The sequence below is a fragment of the Bubalus bubalis genome, chromosome 9 (assembly GCF_019923935.1).
Source record: "Bubalus bubalis isolate 160015118507 breed Murrah chromosome 9, NDDB_SH_1, whole genome shotgun sequence".
Lineage (NCBI taxonomy): Eukaryota > Metazoa > Chordata > Mammalia > Artiodactyla > Bovidae > Bubalus > Bubalus bubalis.
Window position 1 is genome coordinate 60,086,578 of NC_059165.1, and position 16,258 is coordinate 60,102,835.

Below are 16,258 nucleotides of genomic sequence, written 5' to 3' on the forward strand. Positions count from 1 at the left end.
GCCGATCCTGTGGTCACCTCAGAAACACTCCAAAGAGCCTCATCCCCGTTTTTCAGATGAGCAAGCAAGGTCCCTGAAAAGTTCAATGTTCTGCTCAGGGTCATTAACATGTTAATGACAGGCTGGGACTCTAGCCAGTAGACTAGAGTGTTATGTGTTATGACTATTTAATTTAATTGTCCTACTAGGACACTTTTCAGAGTAGAAGAGAATGTTAGTAATAATCGCACTGGAACATCAGGAACAAACCGGGGCTGTCCTGGACAAACCAGAACATATGGTTGCCCTATGCTGGTGTCACCTAGAGGCCCCATGTCCCAGGAGAAACAGACACCAAGATCAAACAGATGAGAGAGTGGGAAGAGAGGCTGTCTGTGAGGAAACTGATCAGTGCAGGATAGGAATGAGCCAAGAATTCCTGAGGCCCTGGAAGCATCAGCGACTAGGCCCCCATGGATCAAGATGCCATTGGGTTCCCAAGCAATGAATGCAGTGAGAACCAGGAAATCCCCTTCTTCCCTGACTCACAGGCAGGAGTCACAGGGGCCAGGCTGCCTCTTGCTCAGCTCTTACATGGCCCCTTGGCAAGTAGGATCTCTGGGAGGAGAGAAGAACAAGGGGCATGGTACTAGGAACTCCTTAGATGGTAGAGAGTCTGCCTGCAATGCAGACAACCTGGGTGTGATCCCTGGGTAGGAGAGATTCCCCTGGAGAAGGGAATGGCTACCTGCGCTGGTATTCTTGCCTGGAGAATTCCATGGACAGAGAAACCTGGAGGGCTACAGTCCATGGGGTTGCAAAGAGTCAGATACAACTGAGTGACTAACACTTCCATTTTCACAAGGAACTCCAGGCTAGGGTGGAGAAGGCTCAACTCAGCCTATTCCATGCCAGCCACGGGCACAAACCACTGAAGCTCCCAGCTGCCCATGAAAAGTGCTAAACATAGAACACCCCACTAGGTCAGAGAAAGCCAGTCTGACCGCAGGCTCTGAGGAGCAACTAGGTTTTTCTAATACTAACCTTTCCAAGCCCAGTTCCACCACCTGTGTGACTTGGGGCACGTTGATCACCTCTGTGCTTTGGTTTCCTCAGCTGTAGAACAGTGAACATTATACCTGTCTCATGGCTTTTATGAAGGCTACCTAAGATCAAGCACAAAGCTCTTTGTCTGATACCTGACATGGAGCTGGTGCTTACTAGGTGGAGCTGTGGTTGTCAACAGTAACAAGAGCAATAGGACTCCTTGATGGGTGGAGGTAGAAAGGTTGGGAGGAACTTCTGGGTGAGGGGAACACCATGAGCAGTTCCAGCAGAGGCACTGAGGACAGAGCTGGTGAGTGAGGTGCCTCGAGGTATGGGGAGAGGGGAGCTGGGCATAAGCAGGCAGGCTGGGGCTAGATAGACAGCCCTGGGTGGGTAAGCAGGAAGGGCCTCCTAAAGCAGAGATGTGACTTTAAAAGATTGTTCTGGGAAGTGCATAGGCTGAAGAAGGAAAGATCCTGGGGTGGGGGCATGACCAGAGTGAACATCCAGTCCCAGGATGGAGTAGAGCAGGGTGGAGGGTATGATCCAGGAGAAAGGGAATGAATGGGTAAGACTTGATGGATGTACATGTGGAAAATGTGAAAGAGGGAAGACAGAGGAGTCAGATGATTCAGAAAGACAGTATACGGATTTGAGCAAGCAGTGAGGTGCCCAGCTCTACCATTTGAAAGAGAGGCAAGGAGGTGAGAGTCCCTGTCCTGAGATAGACAATGGCTGGGCAAGAGGCTGGTTTACCCAGAAAGGGAAATGTGGAGAAAGAACAGGGACTGGTGCCTGGGACCCAGACTGGGAGGTATTTGGAAGGGCAAACTTTTGAAGGAACTGGTGCTCTTTAGCTCCAAGCAGAGATGCTTAAGTGTGGTCTTGATAACTGTGCTCTGGGCTGAGCTCCTACTTGAGGTGGGAGCAGTCACTTCCCTGAGGCAGATTTTAGCTTCACCTTAAAAAGGAATATTTCCCCACTGTAGCCATCAGCCAAGGGATGAACTGTCCCTGAGGGAAGGGGAGTCCAAGTCACAGGGGTGGCTGAATGCAGGGACTACAATGAGTAATTGGGCAGTATGAGTCCTGGTTTCTGCCTGTTGTTGTTCAGTCGCTCAACTGTGTCCAACTCTGCAACCCTATTAACTGCAACACACCAGGCTTCCCTGTCCTTCTCTATCTCCCAAAGTTTCTGCAAACTCATTTCCATTGAGTCGATGATGCCCTGCAACCAACTCATCTTCTGTCTCCCCCTTCTCTTCCTGCCCTCACTCTTTCCCAGCATCAGGGTCTTTTTCAGAGTCTGCTCTTTGAATCAGATGGCTGAAGTAAACTGGAGCTTCAGCATCAGTCCTTCCAATGAATATTCAGGACTGATTTCCTTTACAATTGCTTGGTTTGATCTCCTTGCTGTCCAAGGGGACTCTCAAGAGTCTTCTCCAGCACCACAGTTTGAAAGCATCAATTCTTTGGTGCTCAGCCTTCTTTATGGTTCAACTCTCACATCCATACATGACTACTGGAAAAATCATAGCTTTGACTAGATGGACCTTTGTTAGCAAAATAATGTCTCTGCTTTTTAATTCTCTGTCTAGGTTTGTCATAGCTTTTCTTCCAAGGAGCAAGTATCTTTTATTTTTCATGGCTGCAGTCACCACCTGCAGTGATTTTGGAACCTAAGAAAATAAAGTCTGTCACTGTTTCCATTGTTTCCCCATCTATTTGCCATGAAGTGATGGGACCAGATCACACGATCTTAGTTTTTTAAATGTTGACTTTTAAGCCAGCTTTTTCATTCTCCTCTTTCACTTTCATCAAGAGATTCTTTAGTTCCTCTTCACTTTCTGCCATTAGGGTGGTATCATCTGCATATCTGAGGTTACTGATATTTCTCCCAGAAATTTCGATTCCAGCTTGTGATTCATCCAGCCCAGCATTTCTCATGATGTACTCTGCATATAAGTTGAATAAGCAGGGTGACAATATACAGCCGTGATGTACTGCTTTCCCAGTTTGGAACCAGTCCATTGTTCCATGTCTGGTTCTAACTGTTGCTTCTTGTCCTGCATACAGGTTTCTCAGGAGGCGGGTAAGATGGTCTGGTATTCCCATATCTTGAAGAATTTTCCACAGTTTGTTACCATCCACAGTCAAGTCAATAAAACAGGACTAGAGTTTTTCTGGAATTCTCTTGCCTTTTCTGTGATCCAACAAATGTTGGCAATTTGATCTCTGACTCCTCTGCCTTTTCTAAATCCAGCTTGTGTATCTGGAAGTTCTCGGTTCACCTACTGTTGGAGCCTAGCTTGAAGGATTTTGAGCATTACTTTGCTAGCACATGAAATGAGCACAACTGTGCAGTAGTTTGAATACTCTTTGGCTTTTGCCCTTCTTTGAGATTAGAATGAAAACTGATCTTTTCCAGTCCTGTGGCCACTGCTGAGTTTCCCAAATTTGCTGGCATAACGAGTCCAGCACTTTAATAGCATCATCTTTTAGGATTTGAAATAGCTCAGCTGGAATTCCATCACCTCAGCTAGCTTTGTTCATAGTAATACTTCCTAAGGCCCACTTGACTTCACATTCCAGGATGTCTGGCTGAGTGATGGTGAGTGATCACACCATCATGGTTATCCAGGTCACTGAAACCTTTTTTATACAGTTCTGTGTATTCTTGCCACCTCTTCTTAATCTCTTCTACTTCTGTTAGGTCCTTACCATTTCTGTTCTTTATTGTGCCCATCTTTGTGTGAAATTGTTCCCTTGATACCTCTAATTTTCTTGAAGAGATCTCTAGTCTTACCCATTCTTCTCTATTTCTTTGCATTGTTCACTTAAGAAGGCTTTCTTATATCTCCTTGCTATTCTTTGGACTGCAAGGAGATCCAACCAGTCCATTCTGAAGGAGATCAGCCCTGGGATTTCTTTGGAAGGAATGATGATAAAGCTGAAACTCCAGTACTTTGGCCACGTCATGCGAAGAGTTGACTCATTGGAAAAGACTCTGATGCTGGGAGGGATTGGGGGCAGGAGGAGAAGGGGACGACAGAGGATGAGATGGCTGGATGGCATCACTGACTCGATGGATGTGAGTCTGGGTGAACTCCGGGAGTTGGTGATGGACAGGGAGGCCTGGCATGCTGCGATTCATGGGGTCGCAAAGAGTCGGACATGACTGAGCGACTGAACTGAACTGATTCTTTGGAACTCTGCCTTCAGTTAGGTGTATCTTTCCCTTTCTTGTTTCCTTTTCATTTCTTTTCTCAGTGGCCTTTGTAAGGCCTCCTCAGACAACCAGTTTGCCTTCTTGCATTTCTTTTTCTTGAGGATGGTTATGGTCACCACTTCTTGTACAGTGTTAAGAACCTCTGTCCATATTCTTTGGCACTCTATCAGATCTAATCCCTTGAATCTGTTTGTTACTCCCACTGTATAATCATAAGGGGTTTGATTTACCTCATACCTGAATGGCCTGGGTTCACATCCCAGCTTGACCACTTCCTGGCTGTGTGAACCTTGAGTAAGTCACTTAAATCTTTTGAGTCTCAGTTTCCTAAGGAGTAGTATGGCATTAACAGACGCCTCTTACAGATTTACTGTATTAGATGAACTGGTACACGTAAAATGCCCCAGCCTAAGCCTGGTCCAAAGTAACCATTCAGGAACACTGGTGACTGTGAACATCCCCACAACCAAGGACCACTGATATGTGTATGGAATCACCCAACAATGCTATGGAATGACCACTGTGTTTATTCCTGATTCACAGATAAGTAAACTGAGGCTCAGAGAAACTAAGGAAATTGCTTAGGGTCACTGAGGAATACCAGCATGGCTCCTGCGGGAGGGATCCGGGGCTAGACTACTGCTTTGCGTCAGGTCTGCCCCATCCCCTGGCCACCGGCCCATGTCTCTGCCTCTCCCCGCAGGTACGTGTCTGCCCTAACTACGCCTGCGCGCCTCTCTCCCGTGGACTTCCATTACTCGCTGGCCACGCAGGTGCCGACTTTTGAGATCACGTCCCCCAACTCGGCGCACGCCGTGTCGCTGCCTCCCGCCGCGCCCATCAATTATCGCCTGGCGGAGCAACAGCCGCTCCTGCGGCAACCGGCGCCCCCCGGCCCGGGACCGGGGCCTGGGCCCAGCGCGGACATGCAGCGCAGCTACGACAGCTACTACTACCCCGCAGCAGGGCCAGGACCCCGGCGAGGGGCCTGCGCGCTGGGCGGCAGCCTGGGAAGCCTGCCCGCCAGCCCCTTCCGCATCCCGGAGGACGACGAGTACGAGACCACGCAGGAGTGCGCGCCCCCGCCGCCGCCGCGGCCGCGGGCCCGCGGCGCGTCCCGAAGGACGTCGGCGGGGCCTCGGCGCTGGCGCCGCTCGCGCCTCAACGGGCTGGCGGCGCAACGCGCACGCGCGGCGCGGGACTCGCTGTCGCTGAGCAGCGGCTCTGGAGGCGGCTCGGCCTCGGCCTCGGACGACGACGCGGACGACGCGGACGGGGCGCTGGCTGCCGAGAGCACGCCTTTCCTCGGCCTGCGCGCGGCGCACGACGCGCTGCGCTCGGACTCGCCGCCGCTGTGCCCGGCGGCCGACAGCAGGACTTACTACTCCCTGGACAGCCACAGCACGCGAGCCAGCAGCAGACACAGCCGCGGGCCGCTCCCACGGGGCAAGCAGGACTCGGGGCCCCTGTAGGGCCCCCGCCGCCCCCTCCGCCTCGCCCGCCCCACTGTCTTTAAGGAGAACAGAGACCGCCGACTGGAGAGAGAAAGGAGGAAAAAAAGAAATAAAAATATTTTTATTTTCTATAAAAGGAAAAAGGTATAACAAAATGTTTTATTTTCATTTTAGCAAAAATTGTCTTATAATACTAGCTAACGGCAAAGACGTTTTTATAGGGAAACTATTTATATGTAACATCCTGATTTACAGCTTCGGAAAAAAAAAAAGAAACAACAAAAAAAAGAGATGGGCCAATTTTTTGACTCTTTAATAGAAACCTATATTGTGGTGCCTTTTGCTGTACGCTAATCTGGAGCTCCTGGAGAGAAGTGTGGATTGTGGGGTTGGGGGAATGTAGGATCCCAAGCTGGCGGGGGGCAGGGGTGGGGGGCGGTGAAGAGGAACCAGAGAAAAGAGGCCATGTGTTTGGGTTCGGGTGGGGGCATGGGTAGGAGGGTCCCAAGAAAGAAAGTGAGGTCCGGAGTAGCTTTTGCCCCCTCGTAAGATCTGGAGTTCTGGTCCCCCTTAGCTGTGGGTGGGGATCCTAGGCTTGGAACTAGAGTTGGGGTCAGGTAAAGTCCAGGGGGAGACTAAGGCCCAGCGACAGCAACCAGAATGGGGAGGGGGCCTCCCCGCTCCTCACAGCTGCTAAGGAAGGGGGCTCTGAGAAAGAGGTCTTCCCAACAGCCTCTGCGGGGGAGGGAGCAGCTCTGCCAGGGCCCCAGTGTTCGCGGCTCCTCCCCTGTGGCCTCCAGGACGCCCCTCCGTCCTCTGCAGCACCTTCGTTTACAGGTCGTCTTTTCTATTTTACGCCTGCATGTCCTTTGCATTTCAGATTCTTTAGATTGGATGCATGGTCACACTGGGACCGAGAAGAGCCACTCAACAGTGTATTTGATTCCCCTTTTAGCAATAAAGAAACACCATTTCCTTCTCACAGCCAGACTCCCATCCCCCACCCCACCTATGACTTCCACTTCCTCTCCAGCCCTGACCTCCCACCCCACAAAACTGGATCCACTGCTAATTTGTCAAAAAGGTAATTGTTTAAAAAAAAAAAAAAAAAAAACCTAAACAAATGGGAACCCTGCCCCTTGAAATGTCCAAACACCTGACTGTTGACACTTGAACATTTTTATATTATAAATAAAATCAGAAATAACTCATGTTTGACTGTGTGTGCCTAGCCCCTAGGTGAGGAGGGAAGACAGAGGATGAATACCTGCGATAGAGATGGATGGATGTTGGTGTGGAGGTTGGAGAGAGCAAGACCAGTTCTTGGGAGGAAATGTGTTAGTCACTCAGTCGTGTCTCTTTGCAACCCCATGGACTGTAGCCTGCCAGGCTCCTCTGTGCATGGGATTCTCTAGGCAAGAATACTGGAGTGGGTAGCCATTCTCTTCTCCAGGGGATCTTCCAGACCCAGGGATTGAACCCTGGTGTCCAGCATTGCAGGCAGATTCTTTACCGTCTGAAGCAGTTGGTGGGAAAGAGACCCTCCCTGGCGCCAACTCCCAGAATGGGATCCAACCCTCCTCCCTGTTCTGAGAACATTCACCAGGTGTCCCCCAGCACCTCTCCCCTACCACCCCATAGCTGCTGGGGAACCTGGCCAAGGGGCTGATGCAGATTACTCTGCTTTGAGCTCAGCCTCAGAACGCTGGCCCAGTTCCTGCCTTGGAGCTCCAGGGGGCAGAATGAGGCAAGAGTTTCCGGGCCTAGGTGGGTGAGAAGGGAAGGGTTGTAAGGTTGGCACTGGAGCAGCTGAGGCAAGATGACCCTTGGGGCCTCAGGCATGTCACAGGCAAAGTCTGGACATGAAAATGGCATAATGGGTACCCTCAGCTGCCAGGAGGTGCTGGGGTTTTTTTATACCCCCTCAAAGCCAGGGCCTGTCTAAACTTGCAGTCTCTGATGGAGAGTACATGATCTCAGGCATGGAGAAGGCAGATGGAGGTCCAGGGTGAGCCTTTTTCCTCATTGACTAATGCTACTAAGTCAGTACCCAGCACTAGGAACCGTTAGATTCAAGCCAGACACAAAGGAGTCAGCTATCCAAAGAGTTCAGGTGGTTGATGTGTGAGGGTACACACAATGAGCCCAGAACTTGTGTGGTCAGTTCAGAGACCTACCGATAAGAAGGATGAAGAGGCCTAGGGTTGAAACAGCTTGGGTATCAAGAGGGCCTGAACTCACAAATTCCAGCTCTGCTGTGTGACTTCTCTAGGCTGCACTTTCCTCAGCTGGGAAATGGTGATGCTAATACCTACCTCAAAGCATTGCTGTAGAGATTATATAAAGCACCCAGGATTGCTTCTGGCATGTGATAAATGCCTATTGGTGGCAAATTTGATGATGGTGATGACCATATCCTGTGCTTTGCATTCTTGAGTCACACAGAGAGTGGCAAAAACTGGATGAAGGGGAGATGATATAGAAAAGTAAAGAACTAGACATGTATTTATGTGGGGACATGGAGCAGGCGTGGGGGGAGAACCTGTTGCAAAGAAACAAAATTAATGAACTAAGTGCTACACAAAGCTGCAAATCATTGACTTCTCCAGCCCCTGATGATCTCATCCAGATCATTGTGCTAGCTCTGAGTTTGCTGTTGGCTTTAAAATTTTCTGAGAGCCAGTAATATCTCTGTGTGATTTATGATCTATATGAAAACCCAGAATTAATTCTGAATGAACCTCTTGGTGAGCCCATTGCCCTTTTCATGACCCAGTTTTATGTCCTTATTTGACCCTTCTGAGGGCCTGAGTTACCTACCTTCTAAAATTTCACCCAGAAACCACTTTCCTGACTCCAGTGAGCACACTGACCTCTTAATGACCCCAAGTAATTTATGAATGACCTCTCTATGACCCCAACTAATTGTGACTGACCTCTCAGTGAACCCATTGCCCTGTTCATGACCCAGCTTCATGTCCTCATTTGACCTTTCTGAGGGCCCAAGTTACCTCCCTTCTAAATTTTGACTCAGAAACCACTTTCCTGACTCAAATTAGCCCACTGACCTCTTTATGACCCCAAGTAATTATGAATGCCCTCTCAGTGAACCCATTGACCTCTCTATGACCCAACTAATTGTGACTGACCTCTCAGTGAACCCATTGCCCTGTTCATGACCCAGCTTCATGTCCTCATTTGACCTTTCTGAGGGCCCAAGTTACCTCCCTTCTAAATTTTGACTCAGAACTCTGAGCACACTGATCTATGACCCCAAGTAATTGTGAATGACCTCTTGGTGAACCCACTGACCTCTCTGTGACCTCAACTAATTATGACTTCTCAATGAACCCATTGCCCTTTTCATGACCCAGCTTAGTACACTCACTTGACCTTCTGAGGGCCCTAAGTTTTTACCTTCTAAATTTTTAGTCAGAAACCACCTCCATGATTGCAGTAAATCCATCTATCTCTATGTCACCCCAATTAATTCTGAATAACTTCTTGATAAACTCATTGACCCTCACATGAGCCCACTAGGTACCTTTATTATCTTTATTCTAAGATATCTGCTGAGAGTCTAATGCCAGAATCTAATCAGTTTCCTTGACTCTTCATCAGCCACCTGTTCATTCACAGGTGTGAATGGAACCTAGGAGCTGGGGTGGCCAGAGAGGCCCCATTTTCACGCTGCCTCTCCAGTTTCGCTCTGGGGCATCTTTAGTATTGCCTACCAGGAAGAAGTATAGCTCTAAGAAGGGCCTTACTACTACCATCCTATCCCCCAGGAGCACTTAGGACATTCAGGCAGCTTCCTGAGTCAGTCTTCCCCACTCCAATTTTTCTCGGCCAGGTCATTTTTGTCTTGTCTCCCCAGCCTTTCCAGAGTCCCAGATGGGAATGGTGACTGACCATCTCCCTCCCCATTAGACTGTGAGCCCCGTGTGGACAGGGATCTGGTCAATCCTTTTCTCACAATAGTATCCCCAGCACCCAGCACAATGTGCAGCGCTGTTCATCTCACTGAATGAGTGTATGGAGGCTGGAGAGAGGCTGTCCTCAAGGGTCAGCCCCCAGGGGTCCCTAAGCCTGCAGCCACTTCCCAGGACCACCAGGTGGCGCAAACCACTTATTACATCTCACCTGCTGTCCTCCAAGGCTCTGGATTTGGACAGTCCTGGAAAATGGACATATTAGGGGCAGAGGGAACATGTGGTCCATTGGAATGCAGAAAAAAATATTAGAACTTTGCTTTAGATTTATTTTCATCTCATCTTTTTAAAATTTCTATTTTGTGTATGTTTTATAATGTACATAATATTTTAGTACAGTAGTACATGTATATAATTTACAATAAATAATTATACAATTAAGAAAGTGAACTAAAAGTTTTTTTTTAACTGATGGGAGGCACAACTAGTGCTCAGGGAAGCACACCTGTCTGCAGCGGATGGAGCCTGCTCCTCTGCTTTCACTCACCCACCCTCAAGAGGTAGAGGGTGGGAGGCAGACCCCAAACTCAAAGGATCTTTGAGACAGCACAGAGAAAAAGTACACAGAGCTTTTTATGTTGCCACATTGCTCTTTCAATTTCACTTAAATGAACATTAACTTCCCCTCAGCAAAATGAAGGTGCCAGATGGTTTGGTTATAAAATACTCAGCTGATCCAAATTAAATAATCTGTATTTAAATCACTACATCTCTCCACAGATTCACAGGTCCCTTGCATCAAATGTGAGTGGGCTTGTAAATGTAGGGTACTTAGTTGCAAGGTTGGCTTATCTTATTATCTAAATATGTTACCACTGAGGTCAAACTGCTGGCCAAACTACAGTAATCTGTTTAAAAAATAGAAAGGATTTACTCATCACAGTTGCATTGAGGGTGCCATCACCCCCCCCACTTGTCAGTCTGAGGAATGCAGGGTTTAAAAGATGCTAGTCTGCGATCATCATGTGGCAAATTGTCCTTTCCAGACATGTCCTTAACTAGCATTTCTGAGTCACTCAAAGAGTGTAAGAAATATCAGCCTAACAATCAACAACTTGTCATTCCACATTTCCCCAAGACCAAGAATTAATGGCTTCCATAGGCTTCTCCCACCAAACATCTTTGGGTTTGTTGACAAGTGGCTATTTGCAAGGCAGAGTGTCTTTTATTCCTGTAGCAGTAGATCTGTACAAGAGGTTACCTCTGGGCCCAAGGGACCTGGCAGCACCAACACAAAGACCAAAATATAAGCAGGGCCGCGGTCCCATCCCACTCACACCCCAGGACACCTGTGGGACAGACGGGGCAGCACGCACACACACTATTTATTCCAAAGCATTAACTGTAAGAGCAGTTTAAATCACAGGTCAGCCGGAAGAGGGGAAACAGGGAGAGAGGAGGACACACTATCTCTATCTTCTCTTCCAGAGAGTCAGAGCCTCCAGGGGCCAAAGAGCAGCTCTCCTCACTAACAAGTGTATCTGAGATAGGCTTTTCCATACCTCATTTCATCCTCTGATATCAGTTCCAAAACCATCTCTAAAGGGGTAGTTTATATATGTATATAATTCTTATATATATACATTTATGTCATTATAAAAGAAAGCAGGAGTGGTCTTGATGGATGGAAGGTGAGCTTGGCACTGAGGGACAGGCCTGAGAGCTGGGTTATTGCCAGGCAAGGCAGGAGAACAGGGTGCAGTTCCCAGCGCTGCTGAGTGGAGGGAGAATTGGACAGTGCTGGTGGTCTGCAGACCTGCTGCTGGTCAACTCAGAGGAGGGAGGAGGAGAAGGGGTGGGAGTCCAAACTGAGACCTGGGGTTGAGACCTGCCCTCAGAAACAAGGGAGATGAGGGGAGGAACTGTGAGAAGAGGAGAGCCTGGAAAGCCAACCACCCTTCCTGCTTCTCCAGTGAGACGGTGTCTAGAGCATGCACACAACTGGCCTACAAACTGAGGCTCCAGAGTGGAGAGGGAGGTGAGGGCTGGCGACAGGCTCTAAGGCCCAGAGCAGCCCTAGGATGCAAGACCGACACCATGAATAGCATCTCCATCTCCTCAGCCCACAAGGCTCTCCACACCCCTCTGGCTGCCTAACAACTGTCTGCAGCTTGTCTGAGTGGCCCCTAGCTGGAATTGTGCTCACTGGCCCCTCCAGGGGCACTGCCTGCCTCTGAGGCTTGCCCATCCTTGCCAGCTAAGTATCAGGCCCAGTGGTATCCCTCATGGCTTTGCTGCCAGTCACAGTTCCATGGCCCTGGCTGAGGGCAGGGCTCGAGTGTGTCTTGCGGAGTGAAGGGTCATCCCCCTCCAGGGTGGCCAATCGGGCCTCAATCCGCTCCAGGTCATCAGAGCCCACTTTGATCTTCACAGCCAGGAGGTGGATATAGGTCTCATAACGGCTTTTCTGGGAAAAGAGCAGAGAAGGGCCAAAAACAAAGTCAAAAGATAACAAATTGCAAAAAAAAAAAACATTTATACCTTATATGACAAAAGACTCTCTCCTTGATATTTAGAGAGTTCTCACCAACCAATAAAAGGAGATAAACAATTTTTAAAATAGGCAAAGGGCACGCACAGAAATTTAACTCATAATTTTAAAAATCAAAGTTAATTGGCAATGACTTATTGGATATGATAGCAAAAGCATAGGCAATGAGAGTGAAAATAGACAAATGAGATTTTATCAAAATTTAAAACACCTTTGTATCAAAGAACACAATCAATAGAATGAAAATGCAATCTACAGAATGGGAAAAATATTTGCAAATCATTAATCTAGTAAGCGGAGAAGGAAATGGCAACCCACTCCAGTGTTCTTGCCTGGAGAATCCCAGGGACGGGGGAGCCTGGTGGGCTGCTGTCTCTGGGGTCGCACAGAGTCGGATACAACTGAAGCGACTTAGCAGCAGCAGCAGCAGCAATCTAGTAAGGGTCTAGTAGCCAGAATATTAAAAGGGGGGGGAAAACTCCTAGAACTCAACAACAAAACACAGCCCAATTTCAAGATGTATAAAGGACTTGAATAGACATTTCACCACAGAAGATACACTAATGACCAGTAAGCACAAAAAAGGATGCTCAGCATCATTTTGCTGCTGTTGTTCAGTTGCTAAGTCATGTCCAATTTTTGAAGCCCATGGACTACAGCACACCAGGCTCCTCTGTCCTCTACTAACTCCTGGAGTTTACCCAAATTCACGTTCATTGAATCAATGATGCTATCTAACCATCTCATCCTCTGCCACCCCCTTCTCCTTTAGCCTTCCATCTTTCCCAGCATCAGAGTCTTTTTCAATGAGTCAGCCCTTCATATCTGGTGGCCAAAGTATTGGAGCTTCAGCTTCAGCAACAGTCCTTCCAGTGAATATCTGGGGTTGATTTTCTTTAAGATTGACTGGTTTGATCTTGCAATTCGAGGAACTTTCAAGAGTCTTCTCCAGCACCACAAGTCAAAAGCATCAATTCTTCAGCACTCAGCTTTCTTTATGGTCCAACTCTCACATCCATACATGACTATCGGAAAAACCATAGCTTTGATTATATGGACTTTTGTCAGCAGAGTGATGTCTCTGCTTTTTAATATGCTGTCTAGGTTTCTCATGGCTGCATCCAACATCTTCAGTGATTTTGGAACCCAAGAAAATAAAATCTGTCACTGCTTCCATTTTTTCCCCTCCTATTTGCCATGAAGTGATGCAATTGAATGCCATGATCTTAGTGTTTTAAATGTTGAGTTTCAAGCCAGCTTTTTGACTCTCCTCGTGCATCCTCCTCAAGAAGCTCTTTAGTTCCTCTTCATTTTCTGCCATTAGAGTGGTAGAATATCTGAGGTATATGTATATATGCCAATATCTGAGGTTGTTGATATTTCTCCTGGAATTCTTGATTTCACCTTGTGATTCACCCAGCCTGGCATTTCACATGATGTACTCTGCATATAAGTTAAATAAGCAGGGTGACAATATACAGCCTTGACATACTCCTTTCCCAGTTTGGAACCAGTCAGTTCCACATCTGGTTCTAACTGTATCTTCTTGACTGGAATACAGTTTCTCAGAAGATAGGTAAGAATTTTCTCTTTAAGAATTTTCCACAGTTTGTTGTGATCCACACAGTCTAACAAAGGTCCGTCTAGTCAAGGCTATGGTTTTTCCAGTAGTCATGTATGGATGTGAGAGTTGGACTATAAAGAAAGCTGAGCACTGAAGACTTGATACTTTTGAACTGTGGTGTTGGTGAAGACTCTTGAGAGTCCCTTGGACTGCAAGGAAAGCCAGCCAGTCCATCCTAAAGGAAATCAGTCCTGGGTGTTCATTGGAAGGACTGATGTTGAAGCTGAAACTCCAATATTTTGGCCACCTGATACAAAGAGCTGACTCATTTGAAAAGACCCTGATGTTGGGAAAGATTGAAGAAAGGAGGAGAAGGGGACTACAGAGGATGAGATGGCTGGATGGCATCACCGACTCAATGGACATAAGTTTGGGTAAACTCCAGGAGTTGGTGATGGACAGGGAGGCCTGGAGTCCTGCAGTTCATAGGGTTGCAAAGAGTCGGACACGACTGAGTGACTGAACTGAACTGAACACAGTCTAAGGCTTTAGCATGGTCAATGAAGCAGAAGTAGATGTTTTTCTGCAACTCCCTTGCTTTCTCCATGATCCAGCAAATGTTGGCAACCTGATTTCTGGTTCCTCTGCCTCTTCAAAACCCAGCTTGTATATCTGGAAATTCTCAGTTCACATACTGTTGAAGCCTAGCCTACAGGATTTAGAGCATAACCTTGCTAGCATGTGAAATGAGTACAACTGTATGGTAGTTTGAACATTTTTTGGCATTACCCTTCTTTGGAACTGGAATGAAAAAAGGCATTTTCCAGTCTTGTGGTTACTGCTGAGTTTTCCAAATTTGCTGACATATTGAGTGCAGCACCTTAACAACATCATCTTTTAGGACTTGAAATAGCTCAGCTGGAATTCTGTCATCTCCACTAGCTTTTTTCACAGTAATGCTTCCTAAGGCACACTTTACTTCACACTCCAGGATGTCTGGCTCTAGGTGAGTGATCATACCACCATGGTTATCCAGTTCATTAAGACCTTTCTTGTATATAGTTCTTCTGTGTATTCTTGCCCCCTCTTCTTAATCTCTTCTGCTTCTGTTAGGTCCTTACAATTTCTGTCCTTTATTATGCCCATCTTTGCATGAAATGTCATGTCACAACATGCATGAAATGTTCCCTTGGTATCTCTAATTTCCTTGAAGAGATCTCTAGTCTAGCTCATTCTATTATTCTCCTCTATTTCTTTGCATTGTTCATTTAAGAGGGCCTTCTTATCTCTCCTTGCTACTCTCTGGAACTCTGCACTCAGTTGGGTGTATTTCCTTTTCTCCCTTGCTTTTCACTTATCTTTCCTCAGCTTTTTGTAAGGCCTCCTCAGACAATCACTTTGCCTTCTCACATTTCTTTTTTGGGGGGATGGCTTTGGTCACCACCTCCTGTACAGTGTTACGAACCTCTGTCCATAGTTCTTCAAGCACTCTGTGTACCAGACCTTATCCGTTGAATCTATTTGTCACCTCCACTGTATAATCATAAGGGATTTGATTTAGATCATACCTGAATGTCCTAGTAGTTTTCCCTACTTTCTTCAGTTTAAGCCTGAACTTTGCAATAAGGAGCTCATGATCTGAGCCTCAGTCAGCACCAGGGTTTGTTATTGCTGACTATATAGAGCTTCTCCATCAACATCATTATCCATCAGGAAAATACAGATCAAAACCACAATGAGATTATCACCTCACATGCATTAAGATAACCACTATCTAAAAAAATAATAAAGTAACAAGTGTGTTGATAAAGATGTTGAAAAATTAGAATCCAAGTACACTATTGGTGGGAATGTAAATTGATACAGCTACTATGGAAAACAGTGTGGTTATTCCTCGAAAAGTGAAAATAACATTACTATACAGTTTAGCAATTCCACTTCTGGACATAAAAGCAGGAGTGAAAGTAGGATCTCAAAGAAACATTTGCATACCCATGTTCATGGCAGCATTATTAACAGCAGCCGAAAGATCAAAGCAACCCAAATGTGCATCAGCCGATGAAAGGACAGACAAAACGTGGTGTCCAAATACAACAGAAGAGCAAAAGGAAAGAAATTCTGATAGATGATACAGTAGGGATGAAGCCTGAAAGCCTTAAGCCAGTCACAAAAGTATAAATTCTGTGGTTCCACTTGTATGAAGCACTTAGAGCAGTAGTCACATTCATAGAAACAGAAAGTAGAACTGTGGTAGTCAAGGACTAGGGCCAGGAGGAAGGTGCTGAGGAGTATGTTGTTTAATAGCTATATAGTTTCAGTTTGGAAGATGAAAAAGTTCTGGAGATTAGTTGCCCAAGAATATGAAAAGACTTAACATTGCTGTTGCTGCTGCTGCTTCTGCTAAGTCGCTTCAGTCGTGTCCGACTCTGTGCAACCCCACAGATGGCAGCCCACCAGGCTCCCTCGTCCCTGGGATTCTCCAGGCAAGAACACTGGAGTGGG

General features: G+C 46.9%; 2 protein-coding genes across 9 annotated transcripts in view; one reads left to right on the forward strand and one right to left on the reverse strand.

The window, feature by feature from the left end:
• NRG2 (neuregulin 2) overlaps positions 1–6,920 on the forward strand; it is a 198,785-nt gene extending 191,865 nt beyond the window's left edge. For all 5 annotated transcript variants that reach the window (XM_025292597.3, XM_044947595.2, XM_025292599.3 and 2 more), the window contains one exon: positions 4,959–6,920. In XM_025292597.3, the coding sequence (XP_025148382.1) occupies positions 4,959–5,727 (769 nt within the window). In that variant the 3' untranslated portion in view covers positions 5,728–6,920. The remainder of the gene's footprint in view (positions 1–4,958) is intronic.
• Positions 6,921–9,949: 3,029 nt separating this feature from the next.
• Positions 9,950–16,258, reverse strand: part of PSD2 (pleckstrin and Sec7 domain containing 2) — a 59,494-nt gene continuing 53,185 nt past the window's right edge. For all 4 annotated transcript variants that reach the window (XM_044947599.2, XM_044947597.2, XM_045166583.1 and 1 more), the window contains one exon: positions 9,950–12,108. In XM_044947599.2, the coding sequence (XP_044803534.2) occupies positions 11,899–12,108 (210 nt within the window). In that variant the 3' untranslated portion in view covers positions 9,950–11,898. The remainder of the gene's footprint in view (positions 12,109–16,258) is intronic.